This window comes from Lepidochelys olivacea (genome assembly GCF_965140295.1).
Source record: "Lepidochelys olivacea isolate rLepOli2 genome assembly, chromosome: 9".
Taxonomy (NCBI): Eukaryota; Metazoa; Chordata; order Testudines; family Cheloniidae; genus Lepidochelys; species Lepidochelys olivacea.
Window position 1 is genome coordinate 4,390,983 of NC_140419.1, and position 19,657 is coordinate 4,410,639.

Consider the following 19,657-nt stretch of genomic DNA (forward strand, 5'->3'; position numbering starts at 1 on the left):
CCCAACGATGGTGGCTGTGGCCATGCACAGACGTGGATTAGCCATGGGGCCAATGGGGCCTGTGCCCAGGGGCCCCAGAAACAATTTGCTGAAGCCCGGAGTCCTGGCCACGAGGCGGGCGGGGGAGGGGAGGCCCCGTGCCCCAACCCTGTTCCCTGGCAGCAGCGCTGGGTGGGCAGGGCAGGGGAAGCCCCCCCCCCCCCCCGACCCTGTCCCTGTTCCCTGCAGAAGCCACAGGACAAGGGGAGTCACTCCCCCTGAGCGGGCCTTGACCCCATCCATGGCAGAAGCCGCCAGGTGGGGGAAGCCCCAGAGCCTCCCACCCCATCCCCAGCAGAAGCCTCAGGGCCGTGGTGCAAGGACACTTCCCTGCCTCACCTCGGTTAGTTACAGCCCTTCTAGCTAAGGACACACGGGACTCCCAGTGGGTACTCCCAAAGGTTTTATTGGGTTGGTTCCAGCAACCGAAGCAGTGGTAGATGGGCATCATGGTTAAGGACACTGGAGAATTAAGGCCTTATATGCACATGATTTCAGAGAAGTCCTATCACCAGTGTTACAGGAGGACACACTAGGTGACCAGAGTGGCCCGTTCTGGGCTTATAATCTATACAGTGGCCAAACTCCCAGCGGGAACAGTAACATACACCTACTTGGCAGAAGGGCAAGATGACAGTACACAGAATCAGTGTTTCTGACAGTGCCTGTAACCCGATGGCAAGAACTTGGTAAAATTAAACACCTCTCTCGGCTTGGATACTGCAGGCTATGCCCAGGGCTATTTGCTGAAGAGTATCTGCCCATAGCAGTGAGCTGTGACAACATATACAACTCGGTACCACCTAGAAGCAAAGGGTCTAATGATGACCCTAGGGAGGTGGTAGAATTACCTAGGGAGGTGGTAGAATCTCCTTCCTTAGAGGTTTTTAAGGTCAGGCTTGACAAAGCCCTGGCTGGGATTATTTAACTGGGAATTGGTCCTGCTTTGAGCAGGGGGTTGGACTAGATGACCTTCTGGGGTCCCTTCCAACCCTGATATTCTATGATTCTATGATTCTATGAGAGACTAGGGGGGAGTCAAGAGGGCGCCCAAGATTCTTACTAGAAACCAGGCCAGGCAACTTGACCTTGAATTGAGCCTTAGCCAAATACACATGAGAAAATGGATGGAGAGCAAGAAAATCACTGAAAGACAGACCCCGTCTGAGTTCGGTAAAGCATTCGTGTGCACAGTACATTCGGCTGGTAACTGCCATGCAGCATGGCCTAGTGACCAAGGGCCAGGTGGTCCGGCCTGCTTCGGCTTTTCCCTCAGAACTGAATGAAGCTGGCCAAGGGGAAGAGCGGGAAGGTGGCTCAGGGACTAAGAGACCAGGGGATCAGGTGGCTGTCGGCAGGGGAGCTGTGGTGGGAAATGGAAACGCAAAAGGAGCGCGAGAGAGACGTAGGAAACGCAGGCCCGGCCCAAAGCCCAGTGACACGAATGGAAAGACTTCCACAGGCTCTGGGTCAAGCCCAAAGCAGGGCGACTGCTACATTTTCTATCATTTTGCTGTGGGGAAGATCTAAACAATTATTCAGTGGAGGCAACAAAGATTAGGAGGAGAGGCACCTGGGCCCACGGGGGTGGAGGGGTGTGTGTGGGTGTATGGGATGGGGTGTCATCCTCATATTCCAGCTCACTTAAAAGGGGATTAAAGGAAAACATGTAGCACCCAGCCCTCACCTCTAGCTTCTCTGTCTTTCCCCAGCTCTGCTGGTGACCTTTGCTTTACAAGAGCGCAGATGACTTTAATGCTACCTGAGAGTCTTTGCCATGCAAAGATGGAGTATCTCAGAATGAGAGGGTTAATGCCTCTGCATATCAGACATGCAACTGGAAACGTTCATGGAAGAAATGGAACCTTTTGCTTACAAATGGAGTAACCAAAGGTCAGAGCCAGCTGGACGGAGCTGCGTGGCTTCAGACTTGCTCCTTATGGACAGGTGTCCAGAGAACAATTTCATCAGCACTGCTGGGACCACATCTGCAGGCTCAGCAGAGAGGTCAAGCAGTAAGTGCATCACAGAACCAAAACCCCAGAAACGTGTTTTGGATTGAAGGGCTTGGTTTTTATCCCTCTGAAATTCTGCAGATTTGAGGTCCTGGTTCAATTCACAGGTTGATTATATATTATAATTACATCCCCACAGAAAGGTGTTAAAAGAATATTAAGGTTGAAAAGTCAAGCACTCAAAAGACAAGAAATGCCAGTATTAAGGTTGCCTGTGCAACCTTAATTTGCCCCTCTTGGGCATGTACGTGATGATACAGTCTTTAATCACATGAGTCCATTCTACTGGTTTCACAGGACATCAGCCTGAAATGGGAAAAATACACTATTTTGCCCAAGTTAAAAAATTCATGCAACGGTTTCATTGAGAAACTCTGGCAACTCCTTGCTTTGGAGCAGAGTCTTGGAATTTGGCAGCAGGGGCTGATGTGACATCATGGATGAGCCTTCGTGCCCAAATTTGGCCAATGTACAAGACTCAGAGCATAAGAGAGTGTGTGTCCCTCCTCTTGGTGCCAGGACCCACTGCTACAGTGGCTCCCACAGCTGGGAGGAGTAATTTCTGGGGAATTCCTGCTCAGCCCCTACAGCATTGTGCTGGAGCATGCCCAATGTAGATAGAATCTTCAGAGAATTTAGCACCCAAACTCTAACAAACCCATCCCGAGCATGCACGAACTATGCTTTTTTTGGCTTAGAAATTTGGGTGAATGTTTATAGAGATGAGAAAAGGCACATCCATGACACCAGAGCAACTCCCCCTGCCAAATTTCAAGCCCCTGCTCCAAAACAAGGTTGCTAAAACTTTTCGACAAAACGGTTGTAAGAGTTTTTGAACATGAAGAAAACAACATACTTTTTGCTAACCTGGTTTTCAGAAATGGCTGAACCATTTTACCTGACATTTTCATGGTCTCAGGTTGCAGTGGGGGAGGTTTAGGTTGAATATTAGGAAAAACTTTTTCACTAGGAGGAGAAGCACAGGAAAGGGTTACCTAGGGAGGTGGTGGAATCTCCTTCCTTTGAGGTTTTTAAGGTCAGGCTTGACAAAGCCCTGGCTGGGATGATTTAGTTGGGGATTGGTCCTGCTTTGAGCAGGGGGTTGGACTAGATGACCTCCTGAGGTCCCTTCCAACCCTGGTATTGTATGATTCTATGATTTCCAAAACAATTCCGCATTAGGTAGACACCCAGCATGGAAAATTCCAGCGCAAACGGTGAATGTTTGGGAAAATTACAGGCAACTGAAAACAGGAGCTTATCATGGAACAAGGTAGGCAACTTTTGCTATAGGAGGCTCTACTGGCTGCACCTGCAGAATCAAAGAACCGGAAGGGACCTCAAGAGGCCCCGTAGTCCGGTCCCCTGCACTCAAGGCAGGACTAAGGATTATCTAACATATATGCAGCCATCTAGGAACTGATATTTTCCTTGCCCACATACCACAGTCACTCAAAAGTCTGTGGCAGCATTAGAATGCACCAAATCCTGCTCCGAAAGCAAAGCCCCCGGCCCTCTCGGAGCTGTACCTTCACTCGGTGTTTGGCAACCCAGGTCTGTGACACACATGATTACACCTCGCGGGGGGAGGCGGGGGGGCACATACATTCCAGCCTACACATTGCACAACCGTGTTGCCCCAAATCCCTGCTTACATCACTAGGTGAGAAGCCATGCAAAGATACCGGGAATGATGGCTCCAGGAGACCAATTGACTTTCTCCACGTGAGCCGGCATCTGCTGAGAAATCAAACTTCTGCTGTTGAAATAATTCCACAATAGCTTTGCTACTGACCAAGGAGTACACCGCAGCCAGCTCTTGAGTAATCCTCCTGAGAATTCACTTAGCCTTTCTGTCTCGTCTTTAAAGTTTCTTTGAAGTTCCTAAATGTCAGAATCTCCTCCCTGAGCTGTTATTTCCTTCTCCAGGCCTGAGTGCTAATGCTAACTAGGGTCCACACACTTGTTTTTTTGGTTTTTAGTTTTGTTTTTTTACAACCCTTGCTGCGGCAGTGACTCATCCAGCAAAGCCAGAGGTTGTCTATTTTGATCTTCTGCTATTTGGGATCTATTTACGGCAGTAATTTTCTCTCTGTCCCTGCCCCCCGCACACGACGTGTGGAAGGGTCACAAGAGAAAAACAGACTGTGAGGAGAAAAGAACAAAGAAATACTGCTGGTCGATGTAGCCTCCTGACTCAATGGATGCACAATACTAAACTCTTCTTGGACTTGATTTTGAGTTGTAATCAAGGAGGACTTCGACCACTCCCAGCAGACTCCTCTGCCCCAGCACTCCAACACTAACCCTGGCCCAGTGCAGAGAGGAGGCCCTGAAGGGGGCAGAAAGCAAGCCTGCTCCATCCTCATTCCTGCAGTGGTGGCTCCTGTCCCACCAGGCCTGATCCCCACTCTGGGCTTTGTCACCTGGGATCACAGTGCCCCTCGGGTTTGGCACCCCTGGCTTCATGATTTCTGTGGGTCCAACTGAACTCACGAACCCCTACTAAAGCCGAAATACCTACCTGCTTGGCAGAGGCAGCTTCACAACTAAGACATTTTATGACGCCCATGATACGGTGTCTGCCAGTTTCTGAGTTCCCTGCAAGCCAGTCAATGCCTCTTCCTGGCTAATAAGATTGCTGCAGAATAACCTAACAACGCTCGCCTGAGGGGATCACAACCAAGCCCCCTTGTTTTACAGGTTACCCTGTGATCAAGAGACTCGGCCGCTCAAATGCAGCCCAGAGCGCTGGCGAGTGAGAGTCCTCACTGAGACTGTTGTTTGGTGGCCTTTATGAAAGGGTCGCTGGTCTCAGCCCACTTCCGAGTGAGGAGGTTTCCATGTACCAAAACCCACCAGCGGACATGACAATCAGCTGGCAAACTCAGCAGCAGCCAAGGCACTGTGCCACGTGCACTGTCAGAACTGGAAATGACTAAACTAGGGCTGAATGGACCGAACTCTCCTCCATGTCACGGTGGCGGCTCACTGGAGTGCGGAGGGGGTTTGCACACCTCCAGCCTGGCTCCGTGGCTATTGGTCTGGCGATTCTTTTCCCCACCAGCACTAAATTCCCTGAAAGCAAAATAAATCGGACCAATAACTTCCGCAGCTCGGATTCAGCAGGTGAATGAGCAGCAGGTGCTGATGAGCCTGCCACGTAGTGGCCAGAGGCCTGAAAAAGATGATCTAAGTTTGCCATCTTGACTATCTCGGGGATTGAACGGGGGTTCTCTGTAGAGCCAGGTGCTGTAGCTGCAGACTCATACCTATGTGGATCATGGAAAGGGGAGGGGGGACACATGATACACACTGACCAGTGGCTACATGCGCACAACAGTGACTACCATTACCACCTAGGAGGGAGTCTCTTCTCCAGCGGAAGAGCGAGCGGTTGTGGCCCCAACGGTCCTGGATTCAATTCTCAGCAGAAGCAGCCTCTTCACGGATGCTTGTCAGAGGGAAGGGATTGGTTGCCACCTGTCACGCTGACCATGAACATGTGCACTGAGAACTACAAGGAGGTGCTGCCAAGGGAAATCCAAGTAGCACCCCACGGATTCTGCAAGCGCCCCTGAGCTGTACGGCAGTGACCCGTGCAGCACCATTAAGTTCAGTGGCACTGATCCCACGGGTTGGTTTCTGAGGGATGGATTATACACTGGGACCCTCAGCAAACGGTTTCGCGTTCTGGGATTTATGATGGGGTGCCAAGTGACGTGGTGTTGGGGAGACACCAGCATTATTACCAATATCAGCTCACCCTATTGTTCTTTGGTACTATCAGATTTCAGGTCCCTGAGACACCCCTGGAGAACCTGCTTCTGACTGTGCAAAGACAGCCTGGTACAACAGGCTTCGCTGTGGCCAAGGGTCCAGACTTTCCCCATCTCCCATTGTCCCTCCTCTCTATAGCAGCTTCCTGAACCATTGGACGGTTCCCATGGGCGCGGTTCCCACTGCCAGAAGGGTTGGATTATGATTGGCCCTTGGGGCAGGGAGCATGCAACAAGCCTCCTCCCCTGTGTGTCAACCACAACAGCCATCCTTGTGAACAGAGACTGCTCACCAGGGTGCAAATCAGCTGGAAAGGGGTGGGGAGGAGGCGGAGCATGGACATGGCTCCACCTCCATACCAGGCCATGGAACTGGGCCAGCACACCATGGGGACTGATCTCTGCCACCCTAATGAATGGTGCAGAATTCATGCCTCCCATGGGAGAAATCATCCATCCTGAGGGATTATCTCTCCAGCAACTACCCAAAGGTTGGCATGGAGTCACCCCACCTCTTACCAGGGCTGGGCACAAACTGCACAAGCTAGCAGTAAGGGTAGCCAGCTAGATCGAAAGGAGAGGGACAACTAAAGTTTAATCTGTATTTGACTATCAAGCACCTGAGGTACCAGGACGGCTTGGCACTATATAAATACAACATATTATTAAGTACCTTCGGTCTCCAAAGGGCTAAGACTCTTCAAAAAATAATAACACTAATGCACATAATAGCCTGTGTCTTGTTATTTAAGAAATCTCTTCCCAGCATCAGCCATCTCAGTACGTGTAAATGCACTTACCCCAATAACTATGCCTGAGGAGCAGTCTGATGGAGTGCCAGCAAGCACAATGGCTGTTCTACCTGAGCACTGGGCAGATGACGACACGCTCCATTTAGAACTAAATGCTTTATTCACTAAAAGCCATTGACAACATCCTTGCCTGAGCTTTTCCCTTGAAGAGCAATTTCCGGCTCCATGCTGGAGCTTTTGTTCGTGGGAGAGAGAGAGGCAGAGAAAAGTGGTTTGTTAAGTCTTTACATGTCATATTTAATGGAACAGAGTTCAGGAGGGTATTTTTAATATTATTATTGCTATTCGAATAGCTGCATTATATGTTCTGCAGGGTCTTCCTTTAAAAAGACTCGAAAATGACAAGCTCAAGCTGTCAACCACAACCCACTGCCTCAAATACATTTCCCCGTGCCGGTGTTCACTTATCACTATTACAACAGACCCAAATGTAAATCTGAAAGACAGAAAGTGTTCTGAACTTTTTTATTATTATTACTGTTCATTCTCACGCACATAACATCAAAGAGCCTATCAGAACGGCTTCCAAAATGCATTGAATTCTCAATGCGTCAAACTCCTTCACCCCTTCCCCACCCTCCATTAAAAAAATTAAAAAAAAGAATCAGGAATTCCTCTTTTATTCTCCTCAAAGACAGGAACAGCTGTCATGACTTTGCAGTCAAATCAATGCCATTTGCAACAGAACTATTTCCCTCCCTCCAGCCCCCTTTGATAAATTAGAACAATTTCAAAATGGGCCCTGGGGAATTAGCACGTGACAATGCACAACTCACAGAGTACAAGGAAGGCTTTTTTGTTACATATTTTGGGAGGAAGCAAGTGTATTTATCTGCTGGTCTATGAATTGCGAAGATAATTTCATACTCACACAATGTCTGTCTTCCATAATAATCTTCATCCTCATGATGAGGCTGACATCTCGTCCCAGTGTGCAGACTCTGCATTAGTAGGAACTTTGTTGTTTGTTTGAAAAGAGGAATTATTCGGCGTAACATCTGAGCTGAACACTGGGAGGACAGGCAAGGGCTCTCATGAGAGCACAGGACCAGGAGTTCCTGACTCCACAGTTGTAAATCTCTCACTGACACTGCCCCACTGTGGCTTTGGACAACGCGATGAAGTTATCTAACTCACTTCGGCATTTGCAAAAGGGGGAAAACATTGATCTGACTCCTACAAAGCCCCAGGGTCCTGGAAGAAATTTAAAGCTCTGAGACTCAATAGTGAAATACAACATGGTGAACTGGGCACTGCATAAGGATCCACAAAGCGCTGACTAATGCCCAAAGCCCTAATCTGCCTCTTATGGGCACTGTAAAACCTGGGATGGATTCTTGGGAGAAGGGGGGGCAAAGTCCTTTCTTAGGTTGGTTTGGAGAGGATGCCCAGAGACATTACCCCCACCTGGATGGAGCATTGTGGGGACTGAGTGGTGAATATAAAGCAACCTCAAGAGGTAAAGCATGGCTCTGTGCCTGTTTTAGATAATGTACATGGCACTGCAGGTAGGTGCTTCCCCCATAAGACTAAATACTCTCTCCTTCCAGGGGTATATGACTACGAACCCTGTCACAGAAAAGGAGAGGCTCAGTGCCCTGCAGGGTTATTACAATCTGGAGTTAGCTGAGGGCCCTGCTAGCTCCTCAGCAGGAGTAATTGCCCTTTGTCTGCTATATATCAGGACAAATGGGTTACAAAACCCAAGAGGACAGGAGGAAATATCTTCACTTAGCAGTTCAGTGAGCCAGGGAAGGCCACGGGGGCGGAGAGGGATGGCCTGACGGCTCTGTAGCCTGCATAAGAGGGGGAAGATGAGTGGAGACCTGTCCGATTCCTGGAGGGCTCAGACGTCACATCCCCAAGGCCACTTCCACCACCGTGGGCACTCGCTGGCAGCCCCAGTAGAAAGCCCAAGGCCTTGGTGAGCACAGAGTCCTACAGGACAGAGAGGGCAGAGCTGGGGAAGGGTGCCCTGCCGCTTGTTCTGTGAAGTGGGGCCTGCAGCCCAAGGCTTTGAATCCGGCAGCCCCAGTGCCCAGGCTCACCTGCAAAGAAATCCAATCCAGTGGGTTTACACAGCCCTATAGGGCACGCACTGCCATGCACAGGGACTGTTCCTCTATGCCGATGCCAGATGGCCAGCTAGGGCCCAGCATGGCCACCCTGCATGACCTGAGTGGGGCCACGTGGCCAGAATAGGGGTTGAGAATCTGGGGTCTTGTCTCCCAGAAGCCAACGCACCTGGTCTCCCTGTTACAGGCCCGAGTCTCCTTTACTCCTCTCCAGCTGCGCAAGGGGCCTTGAAGTGGGTGCCAGTGACCGAGCTGCATGAAGTGGCCCTAATATAATTGAGAATCAGGCCCCATAGAGCTAAGTGCTGATATACTACAGGGAAGGGACCCTGGCAATAAACAGATTCCTTTTGCCCTAGGGTGTTCCCTTTATCCTGTGTTCCAGCCCTCCACGTCCCAGTGTCTTGTATAGCACTGGGGCGGCCAATATGCTTATCTGGCCTACACTGTGGGCCCAATCCCATGAAGTTCTGAGCTCAGTAGGAGACCTGAGAACCTTTAGGGTCAGATTTTTAAAGGTATTTAGGCACCGAAGGTGCAGAAATGCATCGAACGCTTCCACTAGATGCTTTAGACACCAAAATATCTTAGGTTTCAGAGTAGCAGCCGTGTTAGTCTGTACCGCCAACTAAAACCTCTCCAGCGCATCATCAAAGATTTACACCTATCCTGAAAAATGATCCCTCACTCTCACAGATCTTGGGAGACAGACCAGGCCTCGCTTACAGACAGCCCCCCAACCGGAAGCAAATACTCACCAGCAACCACACACCACGCAACAAAAACACTAACCCACAATCCTGTCCTTGCAACAAAGCCCGATGCCAACTCTGTCCACATATCTATTCAGGGGACACCATCCTAGGGCCTAATCACATTAGCCACGCCATCAGGGGCTCGTTCACCTGCACATCTACCAATGTGATAGATGCCATCATGTGCCAGCAATGCCCCTCTGCCATGTACATTGGCCAAACCCGACAGTCTCTACGCAAAAGAATAAATGGACACAAATCTGACATCAGGAATCAAAACATTCAAAAACCGGTAGGAGAGCACTTCAACCTCTCTGGCCACTCAGTGAAAGATTTAAGGGTGGCAATTTTGCAACAGAGAAGCTTCAAAAACAGACTCCAACGAGAAACTGCTGAGCTTATTAGCTTATTAATTAACATGCAAACTAGATCCCAGTAACTCGGGTTTGAATAGAGACTGGGAGTGGCTGGGTCATTACACACATTGAATCTATTTCCTTAAGTTAAGTATCCTCACACCTTCTTGTTGTCAAATGTCTAAATGGGCCATCTTGATTATCACTACAAAAGTTTTTTTCTCCTGCTGATAATAGCTCATCTTAACTAATTAGCCTCTCACAGTTTGTATGGTAACTTCCAACTTATCTGTATGTATATAAATATCTATGCATCCAATGAAGTGGGCTGTAGCCCATGAAAGCTTATGCTCTAATAAATTTGTTAGTCTCTACGGTGCCACAAGTCCTCCTGTTCTTTTTTCAAAATATCTTAGCGCCTTCAGGCTGTTGCCTCTGCCCTCTTGTACTATAGGTGAGATCAATGGACTTTGCCCCCGGGTGTCACAAACATTTACAAATTGGCTGCAAATGCAAAGCATCTGCTCCAGATGGTCCTGGGCAGGGGAAGCCAGAACACACCGTGCAGAACCCTCTGCACCACACGGTACGAGCCAGGACAAATTGCTGGCCCGACACGAGGGCACCATTTACCCAACAGGAATTCTATCCCAGCGTGTTCGTGGGTGGGGAGGGATGAGAGAGGAGTCAGAGGAGAGAATCTTGATTTGTTCCAGCCCTAACCGGGGACACAGTTGGCAAGTGAACTGGTTGTGGGTAGGTTCAAACGCAGGATCCGATCCAGCACCACTGAAGTGAAGTGGCAAAACTCCCACTGACAACTGCGGTGCCGGATAAGACTGAAAGGACCAGATTTTTCAAAAGACCTCAGCTCCCTCCGAGGCACCGAAATAAGTGGCCAGATTTTCAGACCTGCTGAGCATTTTGGGTTCTGAGCACTTGGAAACCTGGCCCTGAGCTCTTTGAACAGCTAGCCCCATGTCGGCAAAGCATTTCTCCCTGCTAAAGGGAAACTGAGCTGTAGCTCACGAAAGCTAATGCTCAAATAAATTGGTTAGTCCTCCACCAGTCCTCCTTTTCTTTTTAGTCCTCTTTAGGTGCCACCAGTCCTCCTTTTCTTTTTGCGAATACAGACTAACAGGGCTGCTACTCTGAAACTAAAGAGAGAGGGCTGGATTCCTCACTCCACCGAGTTAACTTGGCAAGGGGCCTTTCCACCTGTCTGCAATCAAGGCCACATTTCGTTTTCCTTTTCTGTCTAAGGTGCTTATCTGGCCCCCATCACCACACTTTCTGAGTGCCTCACAATCTTTATTGTACTTACTCTCCCAAACACCCCTGGGAGGCAGGGCAGGGCCATTATTCCATTGCCCAGGAGGGAAACTGAGGCACCAAGCGACTAAGAGCTAGATTCACAGAGAAGGTTAGGTGTGGTGACGCTCAGCATCACCACACCTAACTTTCAGGGGCCGAGAAAACCACTGGGATTCACAAAGCGGGGGGGGACGACACAGACAGACGGAGGGGACGGACTGGAAGCTGGGGTCTCCCACATTCCAGCGGAGCACCCACACCACTGGGCTAAAAGTAACAAGGGGGCTTTGTGAACCCCAGTGGGGCCTGACTCTGGGATTTAGGTGCCTAAAGTGGCAGTTAGGCGCCAAAGTCTGTGGGTGAATCCAGTCCCGTGTCTTGCCCAGGGTTTGTGGCGAAGCAGGGAACTGAATCCATGTGTGCCAAGCCCCAGGCTAGTGCCCTGCCCACCGCTCTCTTCCCCCCACACCTCCTGGCCCATCTCCTTTGTCCCAACCTATGACAGATTCGATTGTTAAAATGGAAATGTCTCAAAATCTAATTTTCCTTTGCCCACTCCTTATAGGACTTGTTACCTTTGGGCATTTCACTCAGCTTAGACAGAAAGGATAGACTCGTCTGCTTCATTCCCAGGTTACACTCAAGTTCACTTTCTGGTTCTGGTACACCAGCAGAGCGCTGTAGTGTTTTAGTCCACAGCACCATGAGGGTGTGTTTAAATCCCAAATCAGCTGCTGACTATGAAATTCAGTCTCCCCTTTTTCCTTCTTTCTAACCCCCCCGCCTCCCCCCCACAGACACTTTGAGGTTTAAAATGCAGTGGGGTTCTGCAAAACTGGCAGGATTGCGTTCCACAGATGTCGCCTTGCACCAACTCCCAACCAACAGTGCTTCGCTCGCAAGGGAAAAGGATGATTTTTTTTTCTGGCTGTATCACAAAACTGGGATCTCAATGTGTTGTCTTTAAAAGATAGATCCTATTTCCCCTTTATTTAGCCCCTGTTATCTGTAGATCTCAAAGTACTTTAGCAACAATTAATTATACTTCACAATAAGTCAGCTAGCCAGATATCATGTCCAGTGTGCAGAGGGTAAACCAAGGCACAGAGAAGTAAACAGCCATGACTAAGCTTACCCAGCAAGGAAGAGAAGAGCTGGAAATACACCACAAGAATCTTGACTGCCACGCCTCTGCACTAACCACTAGACCACACAGCTGCACCTATTTCACTTAGTCATTATTTAGCAGCATAGACGGTCACTGTGGTTTTGCTATAGCTGAACTCTTGTGTTACATTTTTTGTGGCCCGTACTGATGTTTTGCCTAGAACACTGTGTAATCCACAAATAAATCAATACGGGAAGAACATCCAGTACTGTTTGGAGGAATAAAAAAATACAAAATTGCAGTGGAATGATGATTTCCAGCAGTTTCATAGACGGAAAAAACCAAGGGAAGAAGTCTCCTCATTTTATCACACCTTTCTGTGCCTCGGCATTACTGACGGCTCTGTCAAAGATCCAGCAGGACTCTGCTGGTGCTGCAAATTCCACTTGGCCTGCTGAGCACTAAGCCTCACAGCTATCGAACCAGCGAGTTGTATTTCAAAGAGACATCAAGGAAGCCACTGGACAGAGACGACCACTGACCACTGCACAAGCCAGGGAGGAATATTTCTCCCCACAACCCGCATGTACGGTATTACATACTCCTGCCACCTCCTCCAACTCTTCAATTCATGCCTGGGAGGACATGCCACCATCGGTTGGAAAGTTGCTCCTCCTGTCTTTGGCTTAATTCTCTGTGGATACAATCACATAGTGGGCAGAGGCCAGCACTCAACCCCCCACTCCAGCATGAGCCCAGGACACCAGAAGCATTTAAAGATCTGTTTAAAGCAAAAAGAAAAGGAGGACTTGTGGCACCTTAGAGACTAGCCAATTTATTTGAGCATGAGCTTTCGTGAGCTACAGCTCACTTCATCGGATGCATACTGTGGAAAGTACAGAAGATCTTTTTATACACACAAAGCATGAAAAAATGGGTGTTTACCACTACAAAAGATTTTCTCTCCCCCCACACCACTCTCCTGCTGGTAATAGCTTATCTAAAGTGATCACTCTCCTTACAATGTGTATGATAATCAAGTTGGGCCATTTCCAGCACAAATCCAGGTTTTCTCCCCCACCCCACTCTCCTGTTGGTAATAGCTTATCTAAAGTGATCACTCTCCTTACAATGTGTACGATAATCAAGGTGGGCCATTTCCAGCTCAAATCCAGGGTTTAACAAGAACCTCTGGGGGCGGGGGTAGGAAAAAACAAGGGGAAATAGGTTACCTTGCATAATGACTTACTCACTCCCAGTCTCTATTCAAGCCTAAGTTAATTGTATCCAATTAGCAAATGAATTCCAATTCAACAGTCTCTCGCTGGAGTCTGGTTTTGAAGTTTTTTTGTTGTAATATCGCAACTTTCATGTCTGTAATCGTGTGACCAGAGAGATTGAAGTGTTCTCCGACTGGTTTATGAATGTTATAATTCTTGACATCTGATTTGTGTCACCCCCAGCAGTGAGCTCAAACCCTGCAAACCATTCTCAATTCAGCCCCACTTCGCACAGGTTTAAAGGCCCAGATTCAGGCCAGGCCATAAGCATGCGCTTCAGTGCTTTCCTGAACCGGGATGTGCTTATGCCCTAAGCCAGGAGCAGCCGAGGTATTGCTAAATGCAGCACTGCAATGATGCCCCCCTAATCTTTAATATGGAGGTGCAGCCCATGGGAACTGCATAGGCCTGCCTCCAGGCCTATGGAGCACTGCGTGCCGGGATCTGTAGTCTGTGCACAATTCAAACATCTGCATAGAAAAGATGAGGGCGGCTGCCATCAGCTCAAATTTAAGACATTAGATGCAGCTCTCTGGCACCTGGCCGCCTTCCTCTTTTAATGCCACTGCTCTGAACCATCCCCTGCCTCATTTGCTACCGTGGGACTGTCCCCTACAGCCTAGATGTTTCCTATCTGGTTTATTAGGTTCTTGTAGCTGGTGCAGGGATACATTTGAATGGGTATTGCAAGCAGCAGCCAAAGAAATACAGCCTTTCTGAGGAGTTCACAACTGCACCCTCCTAACACAGAGACAGGTGTTGCTCCAATCAGCAGCAACAGGGCAAACAGCCTCTAACTATCACGCTGTGCTTTTCTCATCCCAGCAATCCTATCTCATGCAGGTTTCCCTTCTCAACATGACAGACAAATGCCACTGAACCTCCAGACCAGAAGAAAATGACTTAGGGAGAAGGGCTGGTATGGCGGCAGCCAGTGGGTATGTCCTCACCTGGTTGATCCCAAGTTCAAATCCAAGTGGCGTATATGATCTCTGGAAAAGGGAGGTGGCTCTCAAGTGACCTGCCACCTCTTGGGTGTCGCTTGCTGTGAGGCTGACAGGTTCTAGAGGGGCTGTAGTCACTTTCCTTGGCCCGAGGACGGATGCAAGGACAGCGGAGCCCAGCCATTTCAGCCTATGGTCAAAAACCCACAATTGGGTTTCGGGGAGATTCTCTGCCCCAGTCACTTCCCTTTGTACAACTCAAGTGTCACAAATTCCCCTGCTGGGGATCCCCATCTGGATCCTGCAGCTCCCTCCCCACTGCCCCTGCACAGACGGGGAGTCCAGGGTGGGGAGAAAGAGTGGTAGGAATGTGGTGCTGCTCTAGGGGACTGTTGCCAGCTGTTGCAGGTTAGAGCAACCTGAAGGCTGCTCTAGCCTGAGCTGGGATAGAGAATCAGGGAGCCAGGACTAGCAGTTTCTTCTCATCCTCTGTTATTTTTCCTCTCGTCTGGGGCTGACTGTGTGGGGGAGGAGAGACGTCTTTTTCGAGGGCCTCTCCTAGGCTCTCCTTGGGGATCCCATGCCTGGCAGGAACTCAGGCAATGGAGCACACAGAGCTTCTCTGCTCACCGGCAGCTAGCAGGCCCACAGCTGCTCAGAGCAGACCCAGCTTACACCAGAGCTATTTGTGGGAGCATGGGGGGCGGGGGAGCAGCGCCCCCTACCTCCTCTCCACAACAACAGGGCTGGTCCAGACCCTTCCATGTTAGAACAACAGGGCGCAGTTCAGGGAGCCCATTTTCAATTCATTACTAAACAAGGTCACCTTGCAGGGCTAAAATTTAGAGCCTGGAGAGACACAATCGGGCCTCGGGTGCAGGGTGCCGGGGGAGCTTGGGGAGATGCCCACCAGATCGGGGAGAACATTAACCACACATAAACCTGCAGAAACCTGCAGAGCTAGCAGATGGAACAGGATGAGCACTTTGCTATGAGACCCTTCTGCCAGGTGTTAGCGGCAGCAAGCACCTGGTTCAAATAGCTACGGATCCCTCTTAAAACAAACAACTGCCCTGTGACAATATACAGCCCAAAGACCAGGGGCATCCTGATTTCTAGCAGTGAGTTTCAGCTGCCGGCCTGACCAGCCCAGCAGACCCCAATTTATTGTTAAATCTGTACGCAAGAGGTGCCACGTAATAAGTCACTGGAAAGTCCACAGCACACTGGTTGTGGAGAGCATTGTGTCATGTAGGTGCGAGCAACTGATGCAAAGTTATAGACATAGGCTGAAATTATAATCCTTAAAATGTGTTTGTCATTCGGACAGATTTCTGAGTAACAGCCGTGTTAGTCTGTCTTTGCAAAAAGAAAAGGAGTACTTGTGGCACCTTAGAGACTAACCAATTTATTTGAGCATGAGCTTTCAGAAGTTACCCACTCCCTAAACAAAGGAATAGGGTTTCTCCACCAGGTAGTTACTTCCAAAGTGCTTTGAAAGACAATGAGAATGCATTTACATATCAGATAAACAAAGCGATCAAGCTAACAAGGGAGAGGAAGAGACAGCTTGGCTACACCCCAACAAGGAAGAGAAACTTTAGCAAAGCTATAAAAACAGGGGTGGGGTATAAACTTCAAATAATAAGCAGTTGAATCAACTGATTGAATACAACATGAGTGTATCACCTAAGGTCATTTATGAACACCTGTAGCAGGCTGGTGATTAATAGCACTGTGAAATGTCTGTATTAACACTCTAGGAGGAATTCTGGATAGTTGTTGATATTATGTTTTAAAGTGCAGGTTTCAGAGCGGCAGCCGTGTTAGTCTGTATCAGCAAAAAGAAAAGGAGGACTTGTGGCACCTTAGAGACTAACCAATTTATTTGAGCATGAGCTTTCGTGAGCTACAGCTCACTTCATCGGATGCATACTGTGGATCTGATGAAGTGAGTTGTAGCTCACGAAAGCTCATGCTCAAATAAATTGGTTAGTCTCTAAGGTGCCACAAGTCCTCCTTTTCATTTTAAAGTGCATGGCTGCACAAAGGAAGGAACAGCTCCCACCCAGACAGGAGAGGAGCAGCTATTTACCTACCTCCTCTGTAAATTAAGCATGAGGTAAGATCAAAACAATGGAAGCCCCATTTACACCCAGAGGGGTAGGAAACCCACAGGAAGGGAAGACCAGTATCAGGTCAGCTTCCTGGTGGACACAGCAAGCTAAGCACACAGGAGAGCCTTTGGGATATATAAGCAAAGACAGAAGCCATCTTTGGCATCCATGGCGAGACAGACACCAGGGAACAGAGCTGTTGTAAGCTGAGAAAGATGGGTCCTTCAGCCAACAAGGCAGGGGCTTTGAAGTCTCTGGAACTGAATGTAGCTGAGAAACCTGTTTAGGCAAAGATCTTTCACCTAAAAAGATTAGGGAAGCCAGCAGCTTGTGTGTCTGTGGAAGGTCCTGACTGAGGGAAAGAGCCACGGCTGGGAAGGAGGTGGTCTGATGAGAGAAACCATCTTGAACGGGCCTGTATCTTGCTAGATTAAGTTTTAGACCTTTAGAGGCACTTTTATTTACTCATAAATCTTCCTAACCTTATTCCTTCTACTTGGCATCACTTACCCTCTGCCCCATCGTTATTAAATGCATTTTATTTTACCATAAACCAACTCAGTGCTGTGTTTAAGGGAAGAGTGTATCCACCCCAGTTTAGTTAATGAGTAGTGATGTGGTTTTGTCTCTTTGCAGGAGCAATGAACCTTATGATTTCTCTGAGCTGTCCAAGGGAGGGCTGGACACTTCAGGTCACACAGTTTGGGGAAATTCAGGGCTGGAAGTATTCTGGGGTCACCCTGCTGGTTGTAACCCAGGCTGGTGGAAACCATAGTGGGGCTGCAGACAGGCTACTTGGGTCCAAGCTGCTGAACCAGGGCTATCTAGCTCACAGACACTCAGGGTGTGACCTGCATGCTTGTGTAGACTGGTTGTGAGCATCTCAGGAGGAAGCTCCAGCAGCAAAGGACTGTAAGGCGCCCAGGCAAGCAGTGACACAATCCCTCACCAGTCTGGATTTGAACCCCGATAATGTCATATGCCCCAGTTGGAGACCCCAGCTAGGCCCCACTAAATACCTTCCCTGGCAGCCCTTAAGAGGCAATACTTCCCCACTAATGAGCAGTGAGTCTGGAACAAGGAGAATTTCCTGGAGAGGAACACAGCATCGACTTGGAAAGACCCAGCAACAGTCTATCAATACAAATGATAAATAAAACACTCCCCCACAGGAACTCTGGCAGGAGTCTATTAACTCAGCTCCCCTCCTACCAGTGCAAATATCCAATAGACAAAAATCTCTTTACCATGTCACTTCCCTTCCATTAAACCCCACTCACAGTTTGATATCAGTGGGTAGCATAGTCCTACGGTGGCTCAGACAGGTTGCTCTCCAGTCCTTCGGGAAGCACTGCCTGGTCCTGTCTGGAGGCTCCACCATGTAAACTAGCGATAGTGATTTCAGCTTTCTTTAGTGGAAGAGTAGCACATAGTAGCAGTCATTGCCACAAACATCTATTACACTCCTTATTGTATATCAGAAGCCTTTTTCTTTTCTTCAGTTAGGTCACTTCCATTACCCAACCAATTCTGAGTTTGTGTACAGTTAGGGTGACTCCCAAAGTGTCACTGGAGGAATTCTGGATAGAAAGCATATGCAAATGAAGCTCTCTTTGTAGAAAATTTCCCCCCATTCATCAGTAGAGGGGGACAGCGAGCTCCTTCCCTCTGGAGTTTGTCTATCTGGAGTTCCGGGTAAATAGCTTATGAAGATGAAGTAACTCTGTGCCCCTTCTTACTGTTATTCACCAACGGATGGGGAGCAGAGAGCTCCTTATGCTTCAGGAAACAAGGCTTACATTGACGTGCAATATCATTGTGCTAGTTTAAATTTAAACACTCTCATGAAGTGTGGAGGCAAGATAGGGACAAAGTTATCCAAGGACTTTTGTACTGTCATAATTCTTAGCACTCAGGCCAACTATAAGTATCAATGCACTTTCTAAAAGTCAGTAACTCTGACCACACTCCCTGGAAAGCATTGTGCAGATGGAGAAACTGAGTCACACAGAAATTAAAAAGAAAAGGAGTACTTGTGGCACCTTAGAGACTAACCAATTTATTAGAGCATAAGCTTTCGTGAGCTACAGCTCACTTCCTCAGATGCAAGAAATTAAGTGCCTCATCCAAGGTCATCCGGAGGGTTAGTGTCAAGGCTGGGATTTGCACTCACAAATTCCTGTGCTCAAACCACTGGGCCACACTGGGCAAACCAGCCCCAGAAGCCATACAGCCTAATGCCCAGTTTCTCAGGAGAAAAGGCCCCATGAAGAGAAAGCTCATTGCCAAAGTGGTAGAACGCCGATCTCTGCATGAGTTATCAATGCCTGAAGGGGGCCCCGGTGGCATTGCTAGGAAGTGCTTTTATGAGTGTCAAACAGACTAAGTTTTACTTTAAGAAGAAATCCTAGAGTCCTCTGCACTTCTCCTGTAGTTCTGCCCTGACCCATGAGAGAGAGGGAGCGAGAGAGAAAGAACTGAACCTGATGATGAATCATGGTCTAAATACTCCTTACATTTGGTTCTGAGTGTCTCTTTGCCACTCACTCGCTGTTCCTATCCTCAGCATTCCCACACGCTTAAAAGAGCCACCGGCCTCTAAGCAGCCAGTTATTTACAGATGCTCTTACCTGGAGATTACAGGTGCTCTTTGTTTGAGGGCATTTACCATGTTGGTTCATTAGTTTCTGCTACATGATTTCGCAAAAATCCAGTTTGGCTTGGCTTTGCATCAGTCCCTTCCTCCCCGCCAAACGCCTTCCAAAAATCAAAAGCAGCAGCAAGGATGCGTTTGTATTTACCTCACACAGGTTCAGAAGGTTTGTTTCTGAGTCAGCAATACAGCAGCTTGTTAGCATTTTCACACATAATTAGCACCAGCCTCGGATATTTTATCGAACTGTTATCTTAAACCTCCGTTCCGATTTTTCCAAGTCCCACAACATATAAATTAGCTTCACACGCTGCCTTCCAACCAGGAGAAGTCTCGCTGGACTCTGTCAGCGTCAACCACCTTCCCTTTTGGCTGTCGCTGCCTAGGAAGGCCAACAAGCCTCATCCGGC

At 48.6% G+C, this 19,657-nt stretch overlaps 1 protein-coding gene across 2 annotated transcripts in view; it reads right to left on the reverse strand.

The window, feature by feature from the left end:
• The window catches only part of TPRG1 (tumor protein p63 regulated 1), a 107,270-nt gene extending 87,998 nt beyond the window's left edge, over positions 1-19,272 (reverse strand). The window contains exon 1 of one of the 2 annotated variants that reach the window (XM_084639827.1): positions 19,225-19,272. Coding sequence is in view for 1 of the 2 variants with exons in the window: in XM_084639824.1 (XP_084495950.1) it covers positions 7,517-7,643 (127 nt within the window). In the remaining variant the exon portion in view is untranslated. Of the gene's footprint in view, positions 1-7,516; positions 7,654-19,224 lie in introns of those variants that run through there. The other variant, XM_084639824.1, reaches the window with a different exon arrangement.
• Between the last annotated feature and the right edge of the window lie 385 nt (positions 19,273-19,657).